The sequence below is a fragment of the Tyto alba genome, unplaced genomic scaffold (assembly GCF_018691265.1).
Source record: "Tyto alba isolate M040663 unplaced genomic scaffold, T.alba_DEE_v4.0 Super-Scaffold_12, whole genome shotgun sequence".
In the NCBI taxonomy this organism is placed as follows: Eukaryota; Metazoa; Chordata; class Aves; order Strigiformes; family Tytonidae; genus Tyto; species Tyto alba.
In genome coordinates, this window is record NW_024881274.1 from 4,333,804 (window position 1) to 4,361,655 (window position 27,852).

The 27,852-nt window shown below is 44.1% G+C and overlaps 2 protein-coding genes across 9 annotated transcripts in view; one reads left to right on the top strand and one right to left on the bottom strand.

Annotated features, from left to right (window-relative positions):
- Positions 1 to 3,135: 3,135 nt before the first annotated feature.
- KAT7 (lysine acetyltransferase 7) lies at positions 3,136 to 17,455 on the bottom strand. Of its 2 annotated transcripts, XM_042787523.1 has the most exons (15): positions 17,221 to 17,455; positions 15,549 to 15,696; positions 14,092 to 14,268; positions 13,662 to 13,901; positions 13,010 to 13,092; positions 12,734 to 12,823; positions 11,914 to 12,012; positions 11,636 to 11,746; positions 10,575 to 10,766; positions 10,287 to 10,376; positions 8,229 to 8,369; positions 6,938 to 7,031; positions 6,607 to 6,753; positions 5,635 to 5,741; positions 3,136 to 4,959 (listed from the first exon to the last, which is right to left on the bottom strand). In XM_042787523.1, the coding sequence occupies exons 1-15, from the start codon at positions 17,233 to 17,235 to the stop codon at positions 4,858 to 4,860; spliced, it is 1,836 nt and encodes a 611-aa protein (XP_042643457.1). In that variant the 5' UTR covers positions 17,236 to 17,455; the 3' UTR covers positions 3,136 to 4,857. The 2 variants fall into 2 exon arrangements, with proteins under 2 accessions (XP_042643457.1, XP_032840890.1); XM_032984999.2 differs by lacking the exon at positions 17,221 to 17,455 and having other exon boundaries at positions 15,549 to 15,720.
- Positions 17,456 to 17,604: 149 nt separating this feature from the next.
- The window catches only part of FAM117A (family with sequence similarity 117 member A), a 32,918-nt gene continuing 22,670 nt past the window's right edge, over positions 17,605 to 27,852 (top strand). Inside the window, exons 1-5 of one of the 7 annotated variants that reach the window (XM_042787527.1) lie at positions 17,605 to 17,788; positions 18,495 to 18,599; positions 20,143 to 20,413; positions 21,093 to 21,232; positions 24,676 to 24,772. The gene's annotated coding sequence lies outside the window, so the exon portion shown is untranslated. Of the gene's footprint in view, positions 17,789 to 18,494; positions 18,617 to 20,142; positions 20,414 to 21,092; positions 21,233 to 24,675; positions 24,773 to 27,852 lie in introns of all 7 variants that reach the window. The other 6 variants (XM_042787528.1, XM_042787525.1, XM_042787526.1 and 3 more) reach the window with 6 other exon arrangements.

The window sequence follows — 27,852 nt, forward strand, 5'->3', positions numbered from 1 at the left end:
TAAATTCTGAGAAAATCCTGGCTCACTCATGCTAGGCTGGAGTAGCAGTTAAAGTGTGTGTGGTGGCTCCTGAGGAAAGCCTTTGCAGGGCTTGTTCTTTGTTGGGGTCAGCACATCTGAGGTCTTCATATCCACTGTGCTTCCGGAGTCTGGATTCAAGGATGAGGTTGGAGAGAGGCTGAAATATTATGTGTTTTAACTATTCTGTTTCCCAAGGCTGATGGAAGTTTTGGGATAGCATACTATAAAAGCAGCCCTGAGGCTGCTCTCATATACACTGGGATGAGCAGAGGATGAAGTAGGGCCCTGGATGGCTTCAGAATGCACTGGTAAACCATAATTGAACACTTGAGGATACACAATTTAGAGAGATATATTTCTTTAAAGAGGTATGTAGATATCATAATTAATGATGACATACATTGTTGAGGCAGTCATTAGCCTTGAACATTAACCTCTGACTCCTGTCACACACATTATTGGATTCAGCTGATCTTAGATTTGATCCAGACAGCAGCTCCTACACTAGTTGGCACAAGAGCTAAGACTCCCTCTTGCTATGAAATCTCAAACTACATGGAAAAATTTGGGAGCGATTTTGGGGGATTTTTAAATACATAAATTGTACACTAACTAGATCAATTAACTTCTCTTCAGGTTCCTAAAGCTGAAACAACTGTGAGTCCAGCTCAAGAGCAGAGGATATGTCCATGCTGTTTGTCTATGTCCAGCCTAAAGCACAGTAACTGTGCGTGGTGGAGCTTTAACCCTGGCATAGCACTGCAGGATCCAAAGCAAAGAAGCGTGGGTGAAAGCCTCTGGAAAGCACACAGCCGTGTTACACTTGTCTGCAGTTTGTGCCATCGTACCTGTACTTTAATATGAAGTCTAAAATAGAAAGTGAAGTTGTTTTAACTATGACATCTGGAAAGGCAGAAACAGCAGAATAAACAGGGAAAAAGTTGCAGACTAGAAGGACTGTCAGTAAAACAGCTACAGGGTGGCTAGAGTTTAAGCAAAGGGGCAGAAGTCATGTAAAGTTCTCTGGGAAACAAACTTAGCAGGAAACAATACTGTTATAGAAGTACGCACGCTGGCTACTGCTGCCCCCATAAAGCTTTCAAAGGGCTATTTCTCATTTACTGACAGCAGAGACGTAAAGGGTTTTTAACCTTGGATCTGCTGAATTACAGTCTTTTTGGAAAATATATATGAGAAGTGCATTAGATAGCATCTAAACCAAATGAACTTCATTGCTGGCCCATGGAAAACAGGATGAATTTGATGCTAAAGAATCAGGATTGAGCCTTGGAAGACCTGGCTTTGCCTTGTTCTTTGGTAGGGTACCGCTCTGATTTTGGTCACATAACCTGGGGCATTCAAAAAGAGCCAATTCCTTATGAGGTTGTATCTACTGCTCACCTTTACCAGCATTCAAAATCTTATTTATATGACTCTCAGTTCTACAGTCAGTTCTTGTTTCCAGGACGTAGAGGTGAGGTGGTCTGGCTTTCAACTTCTCATTCGGTCTTGCATTGATTTTGTGTTTGTGCTAGGATTTCTTTGGGTCTGTTACAGCAAAGAACTCTAAGGTTACCAGTGTGCTTAAAATTACATTAATTATCTATTCCTATGTTAGGTCAAGGCTAAATGCAAGAGGTTTTTTTTAATAAATGAGAAAAGGAGAGGGCAAGAAGACATCAACCTAGGAAAATTTACTGAAAGCACCAGCTGCTTTTTGGTAGCATCATAATTTTTAGGTGGGCTTAAAATTCTGCCTCTACAGAATACAACATCTGCAAGTTTGCAGTTGCTATGAATAAACTGCGGGTGAAACTGTGAGCACATCTCATTCCTTGGTTACCGAGAGATGTTTATGGCTATCTGTATGACTCACTACTTAATTAGTGTTTGCATTACCAAAGCACCCAGAGGTCTCAGTCAAGCCTGCGACCCCATCGAGTTAAGAACTGTACATATACAGCGAGACAGTCACTGCCTCAGGGAAGTCACAACATAAACAGACTCACAGGATAAGGACTGGAGGGGAAACAAAAGCTTAGAGAGGGGCTGGCTGTTACACAGCAGAGCAGCGTAGGGAATAAACCCTTATCCTCTTGTCTCTCTGTCCAGTTACCTACAAACTAAATCACACTGCATGTCTCTGTATTTGCAAGAAAACCAAAATTAAACAAACAAAAAAGAAGGCAAAAATAAGCAACTGGTATTGTACAAAACTGTGCTCAAATAAGTGAAAGTAACACTCACAAATCAAATGCTTAAAAAACTGTCTTATTAAGGAAAATGAGACAGAATTAGGAAGAGCCTTGATGTGATTTGAGTAAACCAGCATCAGTGTTCAGGGCAGTGTCCCTGATTTTCATCTTAATCTGAGCAAGACTACCAAGGTATTCCATCTCAGTCAGTTTGCTCTTTCTTCATCAGCTGAGCATCTTGAGCCCCAGACTACAATCACCAACGTGTCAGCCTTACTCTTAACAGCGCCCTGGCCTCCCTCCAGCTTAGAGCTCAGAGTCCAAAATCATTCCCTGCTCTTTTAACTCCCATTGTGTTACGTAGAAAAGCAGAATCTCTGGAAGGAGCTCAAGCAAATATGTGTAATTAACCACTTTATATCAGAGACTGTATCAAAGACTCAAAATGTTTGAGAGATGTATTTAACTTCAGACACTGTTTTCTGAAGATCAGAGACTTCACTGCCCCAAGTCCTCCCACAGTACAAGCAGCAAGAAGGTCTGATCATGGAAGCACGGAAGGAAAGGCTAAAAATCTAGGGCCATCACTATTAGGATGGCTCCTTCCTTCTTCCACGAACTTCAGGCTGACAGATGCTATCCCAGTTTTGCATGACATACTTAAGTTGCCGGTATCTGACAACATCCATATATTCCTCATGGTAGCCTCCTCTGCACAGTAAGCTCTACATTGAATACACAACACAGGCTATTTCTGAAAGATTCAGCCTAAAGGCTGCTCTAGTCACAATTCTTAATACACCAGGCACAAATATGGGTTCAAAATTAGTCCCCTGCAACATAAAGCAGAAGCATCACTTAACTGGAGATGGAGAATAGCATCTGACTGAAAAAAAAAAAAATAAAAAGAAGGCATAAATTTGAGCAGAGAACATGCTTTATTGAGAAGTAGATACAAGAATAGCACATTCTACCACATCATGGGAACAGGGTTTAGCTTCTGCACAAGAATGGCCTTCTTCCCTACTCCACAAGAGATCTACTTTGTTGGATAGTTTCATGAGTATCTGTAGTTAGTTACAATACAGGAGCAAAGGGCATGAGACAGCAAAATTCAGTAATGCCCACAAGGTATACACCATGTACTGATGATCTTTTTTCTTTTTCTTTTTTTAAGGAGGCAGAGAAAGGCAGACAACCATCAGAAGAGCAATAGAGAACTTTTCCACATTAGGATGGGTCAGTGGTTAACAGGAAACGGCTCCTACCTATCGGTACACTGCAAGTGCTTCATTTCAGACACCATTCAATGAGGAAGCATTGGAAGGTTTAAATGAAATCAGCACTGTATAATGCTGCCATCGTCTACCCCAAGATTGTCCCCCCTTTTAATTACACTGGAGCCATATAGGAAATGTGTGGCACAAGGACAGTGGTTATACTTGAAAGCCATTGTACAATAGTTTCTTCTGGTGGTGCAGATGGGAGAGAGGAAGTAAAAGGTTTTTTGTTTTACAAAGACAAACAAGAATGCACTGTCAGAGAAGCAAACCATCCACACAGCTAACTGGAGCTGCCACTGATGCACAGAATGTACACTGTAGGCAATCCAACAACTGATGGTACTTGCATTGTAGAGATTCTGTGGCTGTTTGGACAAGGCTAGCAAAAATCGGTCTATAGTTTTTATTTCTTCAGTCTAGAGGAAAAAAAATCTCCAGTACAAAAAGACCTACAATTCAAGGAAGACTGCTCTGGGAAAAATATCTCCAGTGAAATATACTGAACAGGCTGCTTCTGTGCAAAGGAACCCACTAACTCCAAGAGATAAACCAGGAAAAAACAGTAAACTTATAATCAAAGAGGTCTTTCCAACAGACGTGGTACTGTAGTAGCTTCAGGAGCACATACCAAGAGCAACTCTGTGAAACACGTCAGACCATGATGTTCTCACACACTTAGCCTTGACTCCTCCAGGGTAACACTAACAATCACACCACTCAGTTACAAAATACGCAAGCTTCTGACTGTACAATATTAACTATGTGAAGACCTGCTATATTATATGGAAAACACTGCTGAAAGAGGTGGCATGTTATCTTACTAAAACTATTTGATACATGGAATGGACCAGTCTATGAGACAGGACTTGTTAAAAATGCTGAAGTCAGTGTAACTGCAGCTTGTTGGAAAACCAGACTTTTCCCAAACAAGCATTATTAGACCTTGTTCAAAAGCCACAGAAGTTATCTCCATTACTTAGAACGCAAGGAACCTGAAGGAAGAAACAACCAGATTACAGGACACAACACAACCTCATCGGAATAAGAACATGAGGGTAAGACCAGTGACTGGACAGGTACAGTACCAGATATCAGAACTCCTTGGGCCAGTGCTGCTAGGAGCTTTGTTTGGGTCCTATACAGATCCAATCCTTGCAACCTCATTGAGGCCGAAACATAAAGTTCCTCAGAACTAGCGTCTGTGGTGTGCACAAAAGATCTGGGCCAGAACAGTACCAAGAGGAACTGATCTTTCAGGAGGGTACTGTACCAGCCAATCACAACAGCAACAGATACAACAGAGATCCCTAGGGTACTTCCTACTGCTGGGGTTCACTGGCTTCAGGAGTGAGAGACAGTTAAGTTCCCTTAGGAGGGGTCCATTTCAAACAGCTGGGATCCATTATCTTATTGCTGTTGGATCTTTTTGCCTCTTTGGCTATCCATTCATCAATCAGATCCTAAGGGAAAGAGCATGAAAGGGCAGGTTAAAACAAACAATCCATAATGGAGAATTACGCATGGTACAACACCACACATCTAAGTCCACGAATCTGAAGATGACTAGCCTACTAACTGCTCAGAATGACAAAAGTAACATTTCCTTCGTGGTGCTTTCTAGAAGCTCTTTCAATTACACTGATAAGTCCACCTTTAGCTACCAAGTGAAGTTTCAGGGAGGGGAAAACAAAAGAGAGAATCTGTCACATTTGTGGACTTATCAACCACTTGTCTTCTATCTAATGAGGGTACAAACAGGACTCATTCAGGATTCTATTCATTCAGTTCACTTCTGTTGTCCACTTGCCCAATAAAGGACAGGCATGATGAGGACCACGATGGGAATGCTGATCCATTGCTCCTAAAAAGCCACTTACAATGACCATCGTTATTCCACACATCAGAAGAGGAAGGTCGATACAGCATATTTCTACACTACTGAAGAATCAGGTTGGATGCCTATATCATATTTTATCAGTTACTGCATTTGAAAATTACAGTGCTCCCCCACTGGAACGAAAAGGCTGGAAAACCCAGCACAATGCAAAGGAAATACTCATTTCAGCAAGTTCATATGAATATAGCAGCTAAATGTAAGGAAACAAAAATGCAGAAATAGCCATCACAGATCTCACCTGTCGTTTTAGAACCAGGTGTTTTCCCTTCCAGTACTTGAGCATCTGAAGCGCCTGCAATGTGCTAACAATGTCGACAGGATTTACAGCAGTCTCCTGGCTGATTTCTGCAAACCAGTATCAGTTTATGTTAGAACAGAAACAAATTTCTCCACAATAGCCTGTAACTGTTAGTTTTCAACTACAACTTTTATGCAACTCCTTTTGAGGTGATATACACAAAATTTCTTGCACATACTAAGGAGGTACGTGCAGTATTATTGTTGCTGCTGGACTTGTACCCTCTGACCACCCTGGTTACCTGTAGCACTGCTGTACAGCTTGCCTTGGCTTATTTCACTCTTGAGGACTGACTGACTGCAAATAGCTTGAAGAGCCTCAGGCTGTGGATGCAAACCACACAGAGCTGCACAGAAACAGCCCAGCTCAAAGTCAGCCTAGACATCACCATGATTTAGTGATACTAATTTCAGAGTCCAAGTTAAAAAGATGTAAACCTCTGAAAGAAGATTTAGCCACTTCTTCAGAACTACCTTGATATGTCTGTGAAATGCTGCATACTCCCAGGTGCCATAAACATAAAAATGCTATTAAGAGAAGTCTAAACAGTCTTGGTATTTTTCCAAAGCATTTGAAAGCCTCTCAGTGGAGCCATTTTTCTTTTTAAAATTAACATTCTAATCCATGGATGGATAAAGTTCTTTGCTGAATTGTTTTAAAAAAATGTATTTTTTTAAAAGAAGCAGCCAGTACATACTTTCAAAACTCTGCAAGCAGGCTTATCTTGAATGTTGGCAGGACTGGAAAGGAGCCATACCCAACTACAGGAATATTCCACTAGCTCTGCTGCTACACAAACACTTCTATGAATGAGTCAAGCATGACCTACCTCATATTTGAGGAAAATGAGTGAGATACATAGGTATGTTCCTGAACCAATTCACTACAAGCTTATTTAGCTTGAAAACATACCTTTTATAGAGATCTCTTTTCCTTGAAAATTATGCAGGTAACGAAGGAGAACTTCCTTCCAGTAGCTACGGTAGCTGATGAGACCTAAATCAGACAGAGGGCGTTCTGGAGAGCCAACTTTTTCTTCTACTTTAGAAAGCAAATAGCCTGTGAAGGAAAGAAAACTTATTTATTCTTAAACTACTCCCTCCTGACTGTTACCCTCTTTAGCACATGCAGAAGTCGGCTATAATGAAAACTGCTCAACCACCACCATAGATAGGTTAGATTTCTTGGTGGAATTGTCATGTTGGACAGAATATGTTTCCAGAATTTCTCTCTTTCTACTTACTGAAGTCAATGAGCATTTTGCCATAACCTTGTCTCATATATTGAGGCATTGTCAGGATACAAGAAACATTGTAGTTGAGAAAAGAATTCTTCTCCTAAAAACAAGAACACAGAGAGGATAGATTAACAGGTCTAGATCTGTACAAACAATGGGTATATCATAATCCCAACAGACTGAACAAGCCTGTGCAACTGATATAATACAAGCTAAAAGGACCAACAGTAGAAAAACCTGCCTAACAACAAGTAACACAATCATCCTTCAGCTACCAACCTGCCTCAGTGTCTTAGTTTATGAGCCATTAAATTGGGCGCTTGGTGCACAATTTTAAGCCTGGGATCGCTGGCCATGGAGTTGTAGCTGAGAAGGAGCCAGTAACACTCTCACTATCACCTCTGTCATCTACCAGGTTTACGTGCAACAAGGAAGCCACATAAGAGCAGCATTGTAAGCGCATGGCGCGTACTGAAATGTAGAGGCTCGGACACATCCTCAGATCAATGCAGATTTTTCTTTAAAGCACTTAGTATTTATTCAGTTTGGACTCAGGTGATTTAAGGAGTATAGTTTCCTGCACTTTATTTGGGAAAGTACTCTCCTATAGAATTTCACTGACTAAAATATCTAAACTGATAACTGCATTGCATGATATCACCACATCCGGAAGGGTAATCATATTTTCTGTACTGAAGTAAGAACAACCAGGAAATGCATTTCACTAATGTGCAGCAGAGATTAAATGAACAGATTGGCTCTTTTTTTGGGTAGGCAACATGTCAGAGCAAACAGTTGAGAAAAATGCCTCCCACTCTCTAAGCCTGGCCAGTGACTTGTGGAATCTGCTTAAGTTATTTGAGTTCCATCTCAGCTTCTCCACCTAAGAATTTTTATTCCTTTGGTTACTTTATCAAAAAAAAAACAACAAAACCAAAATAATAATGGTGACCAATACTTATTTTAATGTATTTTTCTCTACATTTCTTTACATTTTCTTTATCATTAATTTTGCCTACATTTAAGACACCACCATGCTTCCTAGTAACAATAGTTCATTTGAGCTGATTTGGTTTTTGCTACTAATGAGAAAAGGTGCTACAAGAAAGCACCTGCAATCCCTTCAGAAAACAGGAAAAACAATTCATGCAGATCAGGTTTGAAATTTTATCTATTCCCATGAGCAACAAATCTGGACACTGAAAAAACTTATGAAGGGAGATTCAGTACTGATAACTGGCATCCTAAATCTCATTCTAGTGAGGTAGTAAAGTGTACGTATGTATTTTCAACCAACCTTGGAGAAATATCCTATCAGGTGACAGCCAGTGTTGTCAGCTTCTGTCATGACATAGAAGAGGAAAGGTTCAACATCATAATACAGTGTTTTATGGTCCAAGAAAAGTTTTGCCAGCAGACACAGGTTTTGACAGTAGATCTAGAAGCAAAAGGAGAACAAGATACACCTGTTTATCACAGTGCAACATCCCAAGAGTGGACAAAACCAGGCATATGCGGGAAATGATAAGAAAATTCTGACTCATATGAGAAATGACATACAGTTTTTCAGAGCAGCTGGGCCAGGAAATAATTCCATTTGTGATGAAATTTGATAAGCCTAACTTCCTAAGGGGTGGGAATTGATGTTTGTGATATCAATCTCTGAATGCCCCAAATATCCCATCCTCAGTGAAGGAAGCAGAAGGCTGGATCCCTGCCTGCTTGCACTGTATTGTATGAATCCTGTGCTTCAAGGTTATCTAACTAGAAAAGACTCATCCCAACTTCTGGCAGTGCAGAATTTAGCTTCTGAATTTGTTTCTTTGTTCCTTCCTCTGAAGCCTTCAAGACCGGATGCAACCAGAGACAGTGCCACTACCTAGCACTGAATCTGCAGTAGCAGATTCATGTTCTACCCTTCAACTCAGGGTTAAGGAGGTCATCCTCAGTAACATCAGGATGCTCCCCACTCCAACCCAAACTTGATGGAGCGTTCAGTGAGCAGGAGATGGGCAGTAGCAATCTACTGAGGCCAAGCACTGACATGTCCCCGCTAACTTCTTCTGAAAGGGATCTTGACACTCATTTCCAAGTGCAGTATGAGACAACAGATGGAACTGCTGGAGCACAACCGGGCTGAGAAATAACCACAAAGAAAACATAGACAAAACTACTGCTGGGACTGCAAGAATGGCCAGATCAGTCTCTAGTAGCTTTTCTGCAATTAGAGGGAGAAAGGGCCGTTTGCATCCTGTTTCTCTGTAGGAAAAGCAGTCCTGGCACATTGGAAAGATAGACTTGATGCTTGAGACTGGCCTAATGATTGCACTTAAGTTACTGTCCTAGGTTTGAGTGAGTGGTGGTGGTTTTTGGTAACGGGGGGGGGGGGGGGGGGGGGGGGGGGCGGGGCTGCAGCAGTGGCCCCCTGTGAGAAGCTTCTCAAAGCTCCCCCGGCTCCAAGTCAGTCACCTCTGCACCAAGGCCGAGCCAATCAGCTGTACCTCTGTGAGAACGTATTTAAGAAGGGACCTGGGAGGAGGAGCTGCGTCAGCTGTGTGAACACCAAGGTCAGTGGAAGAATGGAGGAAGAAATGAGGGGGGAGGTGTGTTGGAGCAGAGACCCCCCTGTATCCTGTGGTGAGAAGGCAGGGTGGCCCCGCCCTGCCACCCATGGAGGTCTACAGTGGAGCAGACACTGATTTATGGCCTGTGAGGAGCCTCATATGGACAACCAAGGTGGCTGCACCCGAAGTAAGCTGGGATCTTGTGGGAAGAAGCAGCCCCCACTCTTGTAGTTTGGCGCTGGGAGGATAGCAGCATGTGGGGGTGTCCCACGCCAGAGCAGCCTGGGAAGGGCTGCAGCCCATGGGAGGGACTGACGTTGGAGAAAGTACGTGAAGGACTGTCTCCTGTGAGAGGGGGACCACACTGGAGCAGGGGGAACAAGTTCTAGAAGCTCCGCCACTGAAGATGGAAGAAGCAGCAGCAGTGACTGCGCCCCTCCATTCCCTGCCCCCTGTGCTGCTGGGGGCAGGAAGCAGAGATATCGGGAGCAGAGCTGAGCCCGGGAAGAAGGGAGGGGGATGGTGTTCTCAAGATGTGGTAATGCTTCTCACTGTCCTACCCTGTTAAATGCTGTTGTTGTTAGTGTCTGTAATTAATCTACATTCTTTTTTTCTTCCCCTAACGAGTCTGCCTTCTGCCTGTGACCATAATGGGTGATTTGCCCCCCCCCCCATCCTATCTCGAATCCCAAGCCTGGCTTATTTTCCCCTTCTCAGCACTGGGGAGGAAGAGGGGAGTGAGCGGCTGTGTGGGGCTCAGTTGCCTTCTGAGCTCAAACCACGACAATTACCTTGTTCTTTTTCCCATCCACTTCAAACACTGAAATGGAGCCTTTGCGGTAGATTTCATCACCTGGTGGATGTTTCCAAACACATTTTGCCTATGACAGGAATACAAAGTTACGGTGACACTACTGTTTTAAGGGCAGAAACGGTTACAACAGCTACTGGATATACCAGGAAACATTCAGTCTTCTCACCTCCTAAAGCGAGCAACTAAGCTAACAGTAATGTTTTAAAACATTTACATGCTGGTATCAGATTTAAAATTCAGGAATCAGCTCTGCCCTAGCCCTTACCATGTGTCTGCGCAGTATTGTCTGGCTCTTCATGTATTTGAGACAGAACTCACACATATAGAGACGTCCCAGACGAGCATACTCCTCTGGGTAGGGGGAATGATACCAGGTATCCAGCTCATAACGGCCAAAAGCGATTGTTTTTATCATATTGCTGCCTTCTGTGATCTGGCCCTGAAGCCGCAACTTTTCCTATGAATGAAAACAATTATGATTTAAAAAAAAATAAACATGAAAAGTAGGTAGAGAGGAAGGGGGACCTATTTATTTCCCTCAAAGAAATAATTTACTTGAAGTCTTCTAAATTTATCTTTCAGTGTGACCACGTCTAATGACTCCTCCCACAGACCTCTCCTCAATCAAACTCAGTCTGAGCCCTGTCCACAAGCAGTACAGTTACTGACTGCTCCTTTCATCAAGAAACATCTTATGAATCAGCACTTAGCAGCATGCTAACACTGGGAACACACTTTCTGTCATGGAAGCAATGTAAGCTCCTTGCCACATCATGCTTCCTTACTAATCTGCAGGGAGAAGATACAGCCTAATGCTCTGCCTCAGATATCCCAGACACAGTTGTCACTGGTAAGCATGAAAGTATCTTTTAGTTAATCTCTGGAGATGGAATGTGGCTTTTAGATAGCACTCACAGAAGCCTCAAGCAATACAAGGTTTTGAACTGTACTCCACAGTCACCAGCTACTGTCAAGATGGCTTTTGTCTTTTGCTGCCATCACTCCTCAGTCATTCTTTCAGCAGGTGAAACTGTCCATCTTTTCACTGAAAACAAACACCTACTAAATGGGACTGTTACTAATTATTCCTCTTGCAGGCACTGCAGCATTCATGACTGCAAATGCTTAGCTCCAGCTGTACCTTCAGCAAACCCTCTGAATGACTGGCACTTGATGTTATCCCTAGTGTAATGTTGCTGACTTGACTGGGCTGTAGCTGCTCTTCTTACAAACTCTGGTTCTATCTACACAAGTACAACAAAACCCAGAAAGCATTCATGTTTCTAACAAAGACATTTCCTATGATATATGAGATAGAAGTCTCACCAGGTCCTCAGATGCCCGTGCTTGAGCTCTTCGGAACAGCTCAAGGTCATACTCACTCGTCAGGTTTTCAAGCAGAGGTTCCCTAGTATTGCCATAGGTTTGTCTGTGCTCCTAGAACAATAAAATAAGAGATTTATGCTGCCATGATGCTACTAAGCTGTTGGATATTGCAGCTTTTTTAGCTGAGAATGTTGCAGAATGACTGGGAAAGCCAAACTCCTGCTTAGTGATCTCATTCCAGACAGGTGGGAATGAAAGAATAAAGTTATTGTTTTTACCATATATTTTTCTTTCTGCTCCTTGCTTAGTCCTGAGTTCCTCTTCTTCCTGAGCTCAGCTACTTTCTCTTTGTATCGCAGCTGTCTCTCTGTTGGTGCCTGTAAGAAACCAGAGATAGAAACCTTCACTAGACTTCATCCACTTAAAACATTTTTCTTCATCTTCCCACCCTAAAGGACCTCTGTCCTGGCTTTCATTTTATGAGGTTTGTTGCCTCTGAACCACATCCTGTGCTAATAAGAGGGCACTGCAGGTACAACACAGGTATGTAAACCAGGAATTTTTTCTTCCTACCACAGCTTGCCTTTACCTATGTACCTCAGTCCCACAAGACAGGGTGCACTCCATATGCACTGCTTAATCATGGGGAAAAGCTCAGAGCTGACTCATTAAGTCATCTTGACTCAAGTCCAAGAGTCATGAACTGAAAAATGTAATTCCCCTGGGTTTTATTCTTCTCTATTTAGTCAGAGTAAAATTGCAGTTTACAGTTCTGTAGAAATTCTCTCATCCTACACATCAAAGCACACAGAAAAGATCATCCTCAGAACAGCTCCAGCCTACTTTGTAATATTACTGGCCAATGGCACCTCTCTGCTCTCACTAGTTGCTCCAGTCCCTCATTTAGGAGAAACAATGAATTGCCCTTGCTGAAACAAATTGGAGATGACAAATGGGGAGCGTCAGGGCTCAGCACAGAGGCTTATCTGGGAAGTGAAGGAGGGAGATCCAAGTTAACATCACGATCACTGGAAACCACAAGCTGAGGTTTTTCCACTTTTAACTGAGCAACCACTCCATTATGGGCAGATTGCCTACCTGGTGTCTGGTGGCATGTCGGTTGTTGTCATCCTGCCGATGGGCCAGCATCCTCTCCTCAATCTGCTTATCCCGGCTCTGCGCTCGCACCTGGAAGCCAAAACTCATCTGTCAACGCTGAGGCAAACTATTATCAAATCCTTCATCTTTTCCTTTTCTCCTTTAAACAAATTTTCTGAACAGAACATGTTAACTCTACTTTTTGTTCACAAATGACAGGTCTTGGCATTTTGTTCCAAAAAAACATAAGGAAGATAAACCAGAAGACTCATTTACCTTGCACTCATCTGCTGAGAGATTATGATACAGTGGGCATCCTGATATGGAGAAGTGTCGCTCGTGTTTTCCAGTTAGGTGTCCTGCAAAGGATCAGAAAAAAACCCCAACTTTTAACATATGATCACAAAGAGGTTTAAAAAGTATCCCAGATGGGCAGATCCCTTGTATGAGCTTCCCAAGAAGCGTGCTCGGTTTATTACCAGTGTGATAGGAGGAGCACACTTCCCAGTTCATGGCACAAGCTTTAAGAACAAAGAAGGAAAATCTTTTTCACGCTAACTCAAAAGCTGCATTCCATGCAAGCAGCTGGGTAAATTAGAAATCTGCAGTAATTTGTTTCTGAAAACCTGCTTTTGGCAGAGACCAGTACCCTACCTGCAAGGCTCTGCATTTTCCTCCCACACCTGCGCTCATACTCCTAACTTGTTCTTTATCCAATCATCCCCCAAACACTCCTAGCCAGAAAACACCTCCAGGAAGAATTCACCTGCAGATATGCTTCATATCCCTTCTCTATACCCCCTTCTCAGTAATACTTCTGATCCTAATTAAGGGCATATTGTTAGGATTTATAACTCAACTGAGTGGGACTTTGAGTATCACAGCAGGAAGGCAAAAATCAACAGATTAATCCTGGAGCTGAAATTACCTAAAGAGTTACAACCAGGAGTGGGACATTTCATGTTGAAATTGTAGCTTTCATGGAAGCGGCGGCGCTTAGGGCGGTGAGACAGGTCACTTCCAGAATCCTTCATGGACATGTCCTTGGCAATGCTCTCATCATGGGACACATTTGGACTGGAGATATCAATATCAGACTCTGAGGAAGGGGCATTCCCGGTGGGGGTACGAGGTGGAGACTCATCGTGATCCGCTGCATTTTTAGTGTCTGAATAAGGATCAAGATGTTACAAATTTGCCTGAAAGAAAGCTTTCAAAAAAATATGTAAAGCAACTCCAGACAGCTGTCTCGAACCCTCTATCCTCAGGATATTATACTGTGCCCTCAGAGAATGGAGTCACATACCCTTTCCAACAGCATTTTGCAAACTTTCAACACCTCTCCACACCCTACATACCTCTATCAGAAAAGTCAACCACTTGCTCGGTCTCTGACCCAGATGAGCGAGTCTGCCGGAGTGGGTATTTCTTTGGAGTCACAGGAGTAGGCTGCTGTTGGCTGCGGGTTACTCTCCTTGTAGAATAGACAGGCTCTTCGGCTCCAAACGATGGTGGATTACGAACTGGGCTGGAATCTAATTCCACAGAAACACCGTAATTACACCCACAATAACCACTGTAAGTCAGACACTTGCCTCACACGTGCTCTGAAGTCTGCAATACCAACATCTGATAGCTCAGTATCAACACAAGGTTCTGTCCTACTGCTCACTGCTGCACGTCACCACAAAGATATGCCCTGTTAGTCCGAGCGTAAATCTTTTGATGCTGTTACCAACAATGAAGAATCTGGAATTATATCAGCTTTAACTAGTAGTTACAAGCCAGCTCCCGTTTGGAAAGCTAAAGAACCGTTAGTTTAGATAAGAACTATCAGTGTTTAAATAACCTTTGGGAATAGCAAGATTACTTCTGGTATGAAGCTATATTTGGGACCCTGCGTGTGGTTTTGTGATCCTACACTGCTGATATGACAACTATTTTGCATGAAAAGAATGCTTTCATAAATTAAGAATATCACAGGTATCCTATACACATCCAAATAACTTTTCCTCTTGCTTTTAAGACCTAGTCATCAGATAATCACGCACATGTATTTCTTACCTGCATTAAAATTTGTCACAAAACAGATTCTTTATCAAAGGGTATACGTGGAACAATGGAAATAAGTTATCTACCGTCATTTCCTCCCCTTGATGCCAGATGGCAGCTTATTAACTAACAGCCAAGAAATGACTACACTCACACTAAAAATGAGGAGGTGGACACATTCAGTGTTTCCTCTTATAATCTGGATGCCAAAATAGAAGCATGCAAAATAACCGGCAATATGTTGATTACATTTATTGCAGAGTAGGGTCAGCGTCAGCAAGTCATGAAAATAAATCCTCCCTTGTGGTACAGAAAACCCCAAACAAACAAAGTAAACAAAAACAGCTTTCACCCCTAAACACCCTCTCTCTAACTTGGCTCCAGTACCCATATAACTGACTAGATGGAAAGCAAATTTTTAGCGTTCTCAGAAAAATTAGGCAAAGCTAGCAGCAGAATCATGGTGTTTGATTCCTACTTCCTTTAAACAAGCAGATAGCTTTACTTTTTGAGCAGAGGATATTCAAGGTTTGACTTCTACCACCAGTGTAATCTTTAGATTGTATTACCTCGTTTGTGCAATATACACTTATAAGGACTGCTTTTTGCTGTGGTATATTAATAGCCAATGAAAAATTTAGCCAATTTAAGTATAAACTCCACATATGTAAGTACTAAAGGCCAGGAACATGGAGTTTATTGAGCCTCTTCTTGCTTAAGAGGCTGCTTTTCCTTTGCTTGTTTAAGAAAACAAAGCATTTACCTTGAGAGCTTTGACTGAGCCTGGCTGAGGAACGGGTCACACGGGCGGACCGTCGTGATGTGCCATCACTTTCAGAGCTGTCTGTGTGCTCAGGATCAGTAGAGAAATCAGAGTCTTCTGTTCCATCGGAGCTACTGCCCGCATTCCTCTGCAACACCACAGACACAGACATTGCACAGGAGCACTTAAACTTGATTTCTACTATTAAAAACAAGCAAACAAACTTGACGCTAGACAGATAAATTCAAGCTGACACAATGACATATGCAAACTAATAGATCTCAAGTGTATTACTCTAGAGAAAATATTTTATTTAATAAACATGCAGCGTCACGTCAGACAGTGCCTTCAATAATGAAGTTTTTGCAAACTGATCCACTAAGGAAGATCACAGTATTACTTGATTTTATTTAAAGCAAAAGGCTGGCTGAAGTCTCAAGGCTGGGCAGGATATGCTCCGAGCTGACCATTTGCGGTTCACCCAGCCAAGCCAACAGCACTGCCACACCATCTGCCTGTTGGAAGCAGCAGAGCTAGCCCAGGAGAGCACAAGGCACCGCGGGAGCAGGTGGTGGAAAAACCAGATGGGCTCCGGCAACGGCCAAACTGACTCTTCACCACTCAGCAATTCAGAGCAGCGTCAGGGCTCGCCGATAGCAGCAAGGCAGAGAAAACGAAGTCACCCAGCAAAGAGGCCGAGCCAAAAGAGGCTGCGAATGAACTTGTATTCACCTCATCTTGGACCACCAGCGCGGCCCCCCGCACCACGCAGCGGATTGGGCGGCTCTCTGAGGGAAGCAAGCCTCAGGAGTTGGCGGGCGGCCACCAAGACCTCCGAAGATCCCCGCCCGGCAGCCCTGGCTAGAAAGCCAAGGTGTGGGGGCGTCGATGGGTTTTGGTCGGGGCGGCCGGAGGCGTCCCCAGCCCTGAGGGGACGGGGACAACGACGCGGCCGATGCCTGAGTGGAGGCGGGGGGGAGGTAGGGAGGCCGCCGAGCTCCCGCGCGCCCAGCGGCGCGAGCGCGGCCCCCGCGCCGCTTTGTTTTGCACCCAAGCGGAGACTCGCCGGCCCCAGCCAATCACAACGCGCGCGGGAGGGGCCGAAAGGGAGAGCCCGCCAATGACAGCTCAGAGAGCGGAAAGGCGTGGCCGTCGGTCATGACTGACGGCAGCCGCCAGCCTATCAGTGCAAGCCTCGGTCCCACAGAAACATCAACCCGGGGGGGGAGGCGGAGTGGGATGGGGGAAGGGAGAGAGGGAGAAACAAGGCACGCGCGGGGAGGTGACCGTTGGGGGCGTAGATGGGCAGCCACGGAAGCGAATCAGCGACCAGCCCGGCAAGACAGTCCGACCAATACGTGACCAGTTCTCCAACGGCCTGTCCAATCGGAAAAGCCAAGAGGCGGACCGCACTGCAGGCGCGGGGGAGGGGAAGCGGCAACCGTTGGGGGCGATAAGTGACGAGCAAGACAGCCAATCAGCGCCCACCGTGCCCGTGCGGCAGCCACTCAGAGAAGGAGCGGGGCGGGCGCTAGGGGCTGAAGGCCGCTATTTTCCCCCCAGTTTTGTGCCCGTGAGAGGTAGCGGAGGGGTTAGGGGAGAGGGGGAAGCTGCAGACCGAGCTCGCTGGTTCCCCCGCCGGGCGCCTGCCCGGTTCCCCGGCCGCGCTCACCTTCCTGCGCGGCATCCTCGGCGGGGGCGGGGGCAGCGAGGTTGGCTGGTCCCCGGCGCCCCCGGCCCGCGAAGCGGCGGTCGCCGCCGTGTTAGCGCTGGCGGGCTCCGTGGTGACAGCCGTGTCTCCCGTCCTGCGGCACGTCTGCTCCGGCGGCGCCAGCCCGCTCCCGCCGCTGCTAGTCCCTGATCCCTGCTCGGTCCCCTCACGCTTCCGCCGGGACACGGTCCACACCCCCCCCAACCTCCCCCGTCACGTGACCCCGGAGCCAGCCTCACGCCAGCGGGGGCTGCCATGTTGGATTCGGACAGGTGTCTCGGCGGCGCCACTGACAGTGAAGCCACCGGCGGCCATCTTGCGTTAGGGCGGAGGGGCTCTTGGTGGGGGCTGAGGCGGCAGCCATCTTGGATCCGGGTGTGAAGTCAGCGGGCGCCCGGGGACCGGAGCGGGTATTTTCCCCCGGCAGCCATCTTGAGTTCGGGCAGCCTGAGCCCTCCCGCTGGGGCCATCTTGGGTCCGGGCAGAGGCGCGCCGCCGGGTCCACGGGGTGATTGGGTGGAGGAAGGCGGTGAGTCCTCGTTGCTCTTGAGGCGGAGGCGGGGAGCGCCGCGCCCCCCCGGCTCCCGGCCCCCCTTCTGCTGAGGGGGGTGCCGCTGCCTGCCCTCTCTGCGGCCTTTCCCGGGCCTCGGCTCCGCGCTGGGCCGGCCTGGGGCGGGCCGTCGCAAGGGCCTAGCGGGCCTGGGCGGGCCTCGCAGGGCTGTGCCGCTTTGGGCTCTCATTCGGAAAGACTGGCGTTAATTAATCTTTCCGCTCTCAAAATACCGTCGCGGAGGGGTGGAGTTGGGGGTGGTGTTGGTGGAGCTTTGCCTGTGTAGCTCTCACGGGCGAATACGAGCTGGTTGTGTTTCTGCCCTGAGCTGACGGTGAAGCGCTCGGGCCCCTGGCAGGCCTGGAGCAGAGAGGCGGCGAGTTCGTCGCTGTGTGGTCCCTTGCACAGGCCGAGCGCTCTGCGGGAGCTGTTTTCCTCATGATTAGGCCGATAGCTGCTTAAGCGTAATATATCAATAATGTGATAACACTGCCTGTGAGCAACAGTATCTTGCTTTATGTAAAGGCCTGGGGAAAAAGTGTTTTGTCGAACACATGATTCCTTTCTAACTACGGTTATCTTCAGGGATTATGAAATTCTCAGAGGCTAACTCTTGGCGAGTACATGTCAACTTAGTCACGCAAGTAATACCATTTTTCTCATTCCAAATTGTAATTGCTCCTAGGTGTAGCCAGTCTCCTGTGAAATGTTGAAAGGCAAACCTGAAGAAATCGAGATGAAATACCTCTGCTTTTGCCCAAGCAGAGAGGAATGGGAAGAAGTATGTGTGGTATGTGAAGTGGGAGTGTATGTATTGGTTGCAAATAAGCATACATTTGATCTAAAACTTTCATACATTAAGTCCAGAAATATTATGGCTGTGTGAACAACTCATTAGTAAGTCTAGTTATTTCAGTGATGCAATTTGTAAGCTTACTGATATGTGGCTGCAGGAGAAAACACTGCTGCACAAATGCATGAATTCTTACTTTGTAAGAAAAATAAAAGATTAGCTGGGGTTTAATAGAATGTCAAATTTCAATTGAGCCAAGATCTAGTGCTAGTCTAATGAACATTATGCTCTCAAGTTATTAGACTGACTTGAAATGTTTAAACTAAATTTGGGATGAACTAAAGCATTGCTGCACAGAGCAAGAGGAGTGCGAACAAAGAAAAGTAGTGCAGTATTCTGTAATGGCAAGAAAAGGGAGGAGTTAGTCTGGACACTTTGTAGTTGCCTGTCTCTGGTGTATTTTCTGTGAGACAAAGCTCAGGTCTCACAAGAGTGAATGTGTCTAATGTTGCAAACTGATGAAGGGCTTTAATGGAAATGTGGGGTAGTTAGGAGCAATAAAAAAGATTTCAGAGAGCTTGTAGATTGCAACTTCTTCATCTCTTATCTCTTCTTGCATTAAATGGAATCTGCCTGTGGTAGACAAATTACAATTAGCTTAAAGACTGCTTCTAACAAAACATATTTGAACCTTGCAAATATCCAAATTCAATTTGCTTGAATGAAAAAGACTAAAGAATAGAATGACCATGCAAGAAGTTGCACATTACCACATCCCATTGAACTAGCTGCTTGTTTATGATAGCTAAAGGATTCCTCTTTCAAAAAATGGATTATAGGAGAGCTATAGTGCTTAATAAATCAAATATCAATTAGAGCTTCTAGGTGTTACTGAAGCTTGTGTCTGAAATGAGTTGTTTATGTTAATGCATATTAGCAGGACTTATCACCACCAACAGGATGTTACTGGAAAAACAAAGCAAACAGAAGTGGGTGGTGTTTAGTAACTTTCCTAGAGGTGGCAGTACTTGAATAGAAGCCAGGAATCCAGTTCCCCATGCTGTTTTACATCTCCTGATAGTTCAAATGCAAACTGTAAGTCCTCTGTGCAGTTTGAACCCTGAACTGACGTAACTCTAGAGTAACCACAGTGTGTAGGAAGGGGGCAATGAGAAGAGATGGTGGCCTCATATTTGCTAAGATGTCTCGTGCTCTCAGAAAAGCAGCAATCAGATCATGTTATGACTGCAGCAGAGCCTTGCAATAAGTTTTCTGTATGTGTGTATTTACCAGTAGAACAGACTGCAAGGCTTTAACTTAATACTGCTACACTTCAATTCAAAATCCAGCCCAAATTTAGGAGGCTTATGGCAGAAATCTATTTTTTCATTAATTTGTATGTGAAGAACCCTTCGCCATGTGCCAGTGGTTGGTACTGAGGAAACTCCAGCCCTGGCATTTGTCGGAGCTGAAACTGCAGGTCTGCCCTGGGGAAAAACACAAAGGGACATGAAATGTGAGGGGCTTTGTATGTTGGCAGGTGCCTTCCACATTGGCATCACCACTAGATGTCAGTGCATGAAACCACTTTTTCACCCGGAGCGATCCACCAGAACTGGGAATCATGTTGGGAAGAGGGAGCGATTTCTTCAGAGTGCAAAACTGGTGCAGCTTCTGCTTACAAGGACTTCCACTGAGGTTAAGCTCCCTTTGATAAGGTTCTTAAGACAGATTTGCAGTCTCATAACTTTGTCAGAATTTTCCAAGTAGGAAATGAGGAATTTCCAGATGCTACACCAGAAGAAAGTTCAGTAAGTGCTTGATGACTTGAAATTTCATGTTAAATCACATAAATTTTTTTTTGTTTTTAAAAATCCTTTATTATTGAATATATGTAGGTGCCAGATTGCTGCTGATGTCAGCAGTTAGCTGCCTGAAATCTCTTGGCCCTGAAGATACTACCCAATCTCTTGAAATCTCTCAAGGTGTTTAGCCTTACTGAAATGCTTGGGAATTTAGGCTTATGTATATTCACTGTTGTATTTAAAAAAAAAAAAATCTCTTGCTGAATCTTGGGAAATACAGGCAATGAAAAGGAAATTTTCACCAAAACCAATCTCCACAAGCAGGTACAAGCATCAATAGATTGAAATCAGGTTTAAAACTGGCAGTAGGTGAGCTGTCTGTGGGACCTTAATATAGCCATCACTTACATTAGTGATAATAGAAAGTAGGCTTCCTTATGTAGGAATTGTTATGAAACAGAATAAATGCTTGTAAAGTACTTCAGGTTTTTCAGTTGCTAAGTGCTTTATAAACATTAAAGCATTCACTTTAATTGCTTTGTGTTATTTGCTATGATGCATTCCTGCAGGGCTATTTTACTTTCTGAAGTGTGTTTTAAAACAAATAAGAGAAACACTATATAATGAAAATACACCATAAAAATATCTGAAGTGCTATGCTTGAATAAATCTTACTTGCTTTTAGGTGTCATCTCAGTCCAGCTCTGGGGGCTAGAGTTACAGAAAGACTAGGATAATGATAAAGTGCTGCAAATATCCAGAGCACTCTTACACAGATATGAAGATCGAGGACGGCTGCTGCTTATACTTGCACATCTTCAGAAGGTGAGTAGAGGTGGCTTCCCTCTGGTTTGGGTTCCAGCTTAATAGTTTTAATTCTTTGGAATTTAGGTGTGGTAGGTCTAGGGGATAGAACAGCATCAGAAAACCTCTTGACCCAAGCATGTAAAGCTTGAATTCCTGATCCACTTTGATGTGTTTTAAAGACCCCTACGGGAGTAGGTCACAGTCTCTCACAAGGGCACTTTTACTATAGTTTAACTAAGGGCTAGCTGCTATTTGCTGGCTGTATTTTTGGACTGGGAGCCTGAGCAACCTGATCTACATTGGCTTGGGTCTGAGTGGGGGTTGGAGCCTAAATTGTTCTGACTGCCACTAGCTGAGAAGATTGAGCTTGGTTCTTGACAAAGTGTAGTCAGTGATGTGCAAACAGGTTAAATGCAGGTAGGTGTATACTGGTAGAGTAAATGGTAGATGGTGCAAGGCACAGAGTTTAATGTAGTAGAAAATCTGCTGTAGAACGTGGCCTAGCAACGATCTTGGCCCTGTGTATTTTTGAGTCTTTACTGCTGTTTACAGCTGAAGAGGCCAACTTTCCAGTGGGCCTTGGTATACTTCAGAAGCAAACTCAACAGCAACAAATGTATTTAATTCAGACAGTTGTAGTGCTGAAGCTAGCCTATGGCATTTATTTGCAGATTGACATAGTATTTTTTTACTTTTGCATTAAAAAAAATTACTCATCAGCTGTTGCACATCAGGACTCCAGTTTTCAGAGGACGTGTTTGCAGACAGTTCAGCAAATGGCTGGGAGGTGTGTGTTTATTTTTTTAAAGCCTGAAGCTGATTTAGATTTGAATGGATACTGACTTGTAGTATAAATAGTCACAGAAACCCCTGTATGGAGAATTGTGGCGATGTACCATGCATTGAGCTGAAAGTCTTGCAGAGCACAACTAGCTGTAGAGGGTGTTTCAGCAAACTTGAACAGAATCCATGCACTTGCTCTTTCCCTGGGGCTCTGGCATGCAGACATCTGAGTGGAGCCTGTGTTTTCTGGCATCAGGAACAAGGTCAATCCAGTTTGGCCTACTTTTTTTTTTTTTTTTTTCAGTTGTAATGGAAAAAAGATCCAGTCTGAGTTTTGTTGAAAGCAGTTGTTTTTCACTTAGTTACAGCTGAATATAGCCACACTTCCTGGTTCACTCCCTCCCTCCCCTGGGTCTCATAGTATAATCTAATTATTAAATAGTTGCAATAAAAGTACATTTTGCCCTGACAGGACTAAAGCCTATTGATAGGCCAAATATTTTTATGCCATTCTTGTCCTGTTCCTGCCAAAATGGGTTATTTTTTGGATTTTCTTGTCTGCTTTTGGAGTTGTGATCTGCTCCTTTAATACATTCCTTCCAGTCTAGGCAGTGCTCTCCAACTGCCTGGCACTGATGTTAGTGCCTTGCTTCCTAATCAATCAAGTCCACTGCATACTTCCTTAAAGGAAAATTCTGTTCATGTTGTTCAGTCCAATGACACAAACTTTCACAGGTGTAAGAAACATTTGTCACCAAAGATGATACTGATGTGGGAAGTAAAGGCGAAACTTTATCCTGTTTGGCATTTCTGAGCCCATCCTGTGGGCAGTTCATTTCATAAAACTGACTGTGGTACTGTGGGCAACTAGCCACAGACTTTGTAGCTCAGTTTCCAGTTGACATGAGTATCTTGATTGTAGTAAGAACTTTGGGGATATTAAGAGCAGGTTATATGTGAGTATAGTAGGGACAGAATTTGTCTTTGCTTGCTCCACTAATTAAAGAGTAGTCCCTAATCACCATATTCCATGTCTCAGGTAGTTGCCTGCAGTAGTGGAGGTAGAGGGATAATTTAGCATGTGCCTACTGTTTAGATCCAAAATGAAAATAGGAGGCAGGTAACAGAAACCAAATGTCAACCCAGAATAAAGGGTGGACTATACTTGGAGGCTTAGCCAAAGGTCAAGAAAATAAGGAGCCTTAAAGAGTTAGAGAATTGCAGTAAGACAAGGTAGAAGTGAGAACCAGAGCTGGGCAAAATGATTTTGAGAACAACAGACCAGTTTGGTACATGGAGCAACATCATATCTGGGATGGTCTGATTTACTCCGATATCAAATATGCATCAATTTGGCTTCTTCTCTGTTTAGGCAGGTTTATCTGTCCATTAGTTTCCTGGAAGACTGATTAGCTCTGTGCCTTAACACTGAAGGAGCCAAAGAGACTTCAAACAGAGTGCAAACTGTCAATACAGAATGGATGGAGAACGGGAGGATGTATCTGGAGGAAGCATATCACAAGATGGGAGCAGTAGCTTTTACACCAGTTTGTATTATGTGATATGATCACTGTCCGTTATTCCTCTAATTAGAAGAAAACATACTGTCTTGGAGAAATTTGTCAGATAAGTAAAGATTGGGGTGAGCAATGTTATTGCTTTCTGGGGGCTTGTGTCCTGTTAGAAGTGCACTGCTTCAAAATGGCTGTTCCTAGGATAAGGTTTATGTGCCAGCTGGAACTGCTGATTTCCTTTGAAACTCCTGGTTTTGTAATTATTCATGGTTAAAGAAAAAAAGTTTCTTCCCATATGAACTTCTGGCTTGCTGAGCTCCGAGGTGAGCCAAGTAGGTTATTTTCTTCAGCGTCTGCATTTTTTCCTAATTACATTGTGCCAGTTGTTACCACACAGTTTTATTTACCTGTACTTCCAAATTCATAAGTTCCATGTTCTGGAAAAGTTCAGCAACACTTTCTGGGGAGCTTGTCTTGGGGCTGCCTTGTGTTTAGGAGGGAATAATATTCTTGTGCCAAATACAGCCCTTTATGTAAACTCTTTTTCTATAACATGTTTCTAACACTTTCTAATCTAATTCGGTTTCAGGACATAGAAAGGTAGTGCAGTGTGACTGAGCTGCCATGCTTTGCCAGACAGTAGTTGATGGGTGAACTAGAGCTCCGATTGCTGACACTCTTCTGTGCAAACTGAGAAACTATGGGTTTGCCTATCCTAAAAACAGAAATCGTCCTTTAACACACATTCTCTTAAGCAAGCTGTCATTCCTTAATGGTGAACGTTTTACATCTAACGCAGCCCATATTATTCTGGGAAGTCGTACTAAGTCTGTGATGTTGGCTGATTCCTGAATCCATGTGGTTGGGGATGGGAGGAGAAACAAGATAATCTCTTAGAATGAGATAAGTGGGATCTACCAGCTTAGCCCCAAAGTCCTGGTGTCCCCTAGATGTGTTGTCCTGCTGCAGACAACCTTTGTGTGTCACTTTGAACAGACAAATGCCAGCTCCTGCATAGATGCACGGCCTGGCACAATGGTGATATACAAGAAAATTGGATGTCATGTACACAAACTTCTGCAAGTGTATGATGAAAGGATCCTAAAGAAGATAATAAAGTTCATCTTTATTATCTTCTTTGTGTCTGCTGTGTCTGTTTTCCAGCAGGAGAAGCTGCAGGGTCACATGAGTGGGATGATGAGATGGCTCTTGTAGTGGCTAGAGGGAACCCAAACAGCAGTGGAGAATATTGCAGCAGCAGGTATGAGACACACTTTATTGTATCTGTAGTTTTGAGTCCCTTGCCTGTTTTGAATTGATTTGTTGGTACTTGACTGACTTGCTCTCTTTGGTCTCCTTGTATTCATTTAGCTGCTCTATTACGATGTTGGCAATGCTGGACATAAGTGATTACTTTTAAGTGGACTCTTTCTGGTATATTGATGATTCATACTATTAGGAGAGGCTTCCTGCCTTTCCATGACTTAGTGAAAATTATCTATTTCATAATGTCTCCTTACTCTTAGCAGGGCTTGTGCTCTGTTCCCAAAACTCCCACTGTTTTCACTGCAAGCATGACCAGACTGTGAAATAGCTTGGCTCGTCTGGTGAATAATCAGTTAGTCTCTTTTAATAAACTGCAGTTTTATTTATCTTGCTGCTCTTTAGAGCTTTTAATCTCAAAACATTTGAGTGCAGAAACTGTCCAGTAGTGAAATTCAGCCATCTCTCTTGGGGATAGAGTGGGAGGCAGACAGGCAGGCATTTTACTCCACAGTTTAGAGTGAGAGGAATTTTGTTCAAGGACAATGAGGGAAAGCTTAGCTTGTATACTGAATGACCCTTTGATCTTCCACGTTCATGCTCAGCTGATCAGGACTTTAAATCTAAGCTCTGTCTCCCTCCTACCCATAGCAAGCGGCCAGAAATATCATTCACTTAGGACTTGAGCACTGGACCAGAATGACAAGACTGCAGTGGCAACTGCTCAGCCTTACATGTTTCCTATTTGCCTGTCACTTCCTCAAGTGATGCTGACACAAAGCTAAAGAATGGTGGGTAGCAGTTCTGGGATGGGTAGTAGGGTGTACTCAGAAGGCTCCAATGGGGAGGGGAAGGCCAGGCCAGGCCTGTGACACAAAAATATTCTCCTGCATGCCTATAACTACTGAGGAACTTGACAGTGTTTTAGTGTTAAAAGGTGACTTTCTGGAACACACCGAATAGGTCAGTCCATAGCCATGAGATGCATTTGATAACTCTGAAGCTTTGTGGTGTTTGCTAATCGCGCTGCAATGACTGGCTCTCTGAGACTCTGAAAACTGAGAATAGTGAACTGGTGGTGCAGTGGATCAGCTCTCCTGTGCAAGGGGAGAAGGCTACAGAAACTGCTGTGGCAGAAGCAATGGAAACGAGCAGGCAGAGTATGATAAGAAGTTGGATCCTTGACCTGTAGCCCTTGAGCAGTTGTAAAAGATTGTGTTACTTCTGCTACTATGCAGCACATCATTAGGAAACTTAATTACGGGGAGATGACTGCATTGCGTAGGCTAGAGTGTAGCCTGCAGGAATGTAGGAACTTCAATTTTATAATGCTTACTCTGTGGTGTGTGCCTTTGTTGGGGAAGGATACAGAAAGGCCTGTTCTTGTTGCAAATAAACTTGGCTGGCTGATAATGTGCAACTCATCTGAGCTAGAATAGCTCTAGCCCATTTGATAGGTAACAGCTGGTGCTTTCTTGCCTCTTCCTACATATTAAAGAAAAATGTGGGGTTTTAAACCTTGAGGGAAGCATTTGGTAAAAGCAAAACTTGAACTTGAGACAGAGTGGCCCTTAGCTTAGTTGTGCCAAATGCTTCATTTTTTTTTTTTTCTCTTCAGTATTCCTTGCCATATTTATAGCATGAGATACAGTGAGAACAATCAGAAGCACAGCTGTGTGACCTCCTTTATGCTAAAACAAAAAAGCAGAGAAGTGAATATTTTTAGTTTGCTCCAGCTGTGGGTATTGGGTTCAAATCGCAGTGCCTTAAAAAGACAGTGTGGCAGGGAAACTGAAAGGTGAATTTGAATTTCTAGGTTGGAAGAACTGACTCTGAAGGGTTCCTAGGAAAGTTGAGCTACCAGTCTGTCAGTGAAAAAGAATATGGTCAAAACTCCTCCATTTGGCATTTATAACTATTTTTTCATTGCAGTTTTATGTTCTTTTGAACACCGGTACTTAGGCTGTTCCCTCTCCAATTCTTCTTACATTTAATTTCCCATTTCTTTGCTAATAGCTACTATGGACCTAGGGAAGGAAATATTTTGAGGAAGAGTGTCTTTGACTTGAAGAAATGTCTGTAAACAGAGTAGCAGCAGGATTTCAAAGATCAGCTGGGTATGGTTCTACCTTGTTGCTGCGGTAGGAAGAACTGTTAGGAGGACAGACACTTGAGGACCCTTGCTTAGTTTAAAGCTTAATCTTAGGTTTTAAGATTAAGTGAACAGAGAAATACATGAACTGTCTTGTGCTGTTAACTCTCCAAAATGCCCCCTAACACTACTGCTGGTCTGGAATGTTCCCTGACCCTTAGGGCAGTCCTGAGCAGAGATCATTGTGCCTTCTTGTGTGACTGGGTTTCCACCTTATCGGCGATCTCGCAGCACTCCTTGCTAGAAGAGATAGGGATGATCAGTTTGATGGGTGGCATTTTGTTTGTTTACTAAGATCTAATAACCAAAGGTGTGGTTTCTATCTCATCTTTGCTTCCATCAGGAGGTACGTTCTGTCTGTTCCTTCAGTAACTGCAGTATTGCAATATACGCCACCTCTTCCCCTGCCACGGGGTTTTTCTAGAAGCAAGAAGATGGCACTGTCTAGTTTCCCATCTGTTGCCTGATTACATGCAAATAGAAACAGCCGGCCTTGTGAGCAGAGAGATACAGGAAGAAGATGGGGAGTGCTGCTCTGCTGCGATAGCCACTGAGGGAGACCAACTGTCTGCTGCTGTCGCAGCCTCTCCTCTCCAGAGCGGTTGGCACGAAGCCCGGGCTACTTTGCCACCTCATGGCTTTCCCCCTATTCTTATCTAGCCATGCCACAGCTTCCCAGGCTCCTGGGTTGGATAGATCAGCCCCACCCTTTTCACTTGGACAGATGCTTCCTTTCCCTAAACCCACATAACTGCGTCTGCCTGGAGGCAGAATATAGGCCTGGACCCGTAGCAGGTGGAGGCTGCTTGTAGGTTTAGTAGAGGTACAGTGAGTGGAAAGGGTGAGATGTAATGACCTTTATTTGAGGACTAGTTAGACTAAAAAGATGTTTTATGGGACAAGAACAAGGAAAAAAAAAAGCCTGC

Bases quoted from the DNA above. Each gene is read 5' to 3' on its own strand.
- KAT7 (XM_032984999.2), bottom strand. From the start codon at position 15,720: ATGTCTGTGTCTGTGGTGTTGCAGAGGAATGCGGGCAGTAGCTCCGAT. The intron at 8,370-10,286 runs GTAATTGTCGTG...TTTTGCTTCTAG, and splicing joins TGGATGGGAAAAAGAACAAG to ATCTACTGTCAAAACCTGTG. The intron at 5,742-6,606 runs GTATGTTTTCAA...ACTGGTTTGCAG, and splicing joins AAAAGAGATCTCTATAAAAG to AAATCAGCCAGGAGACTGCT.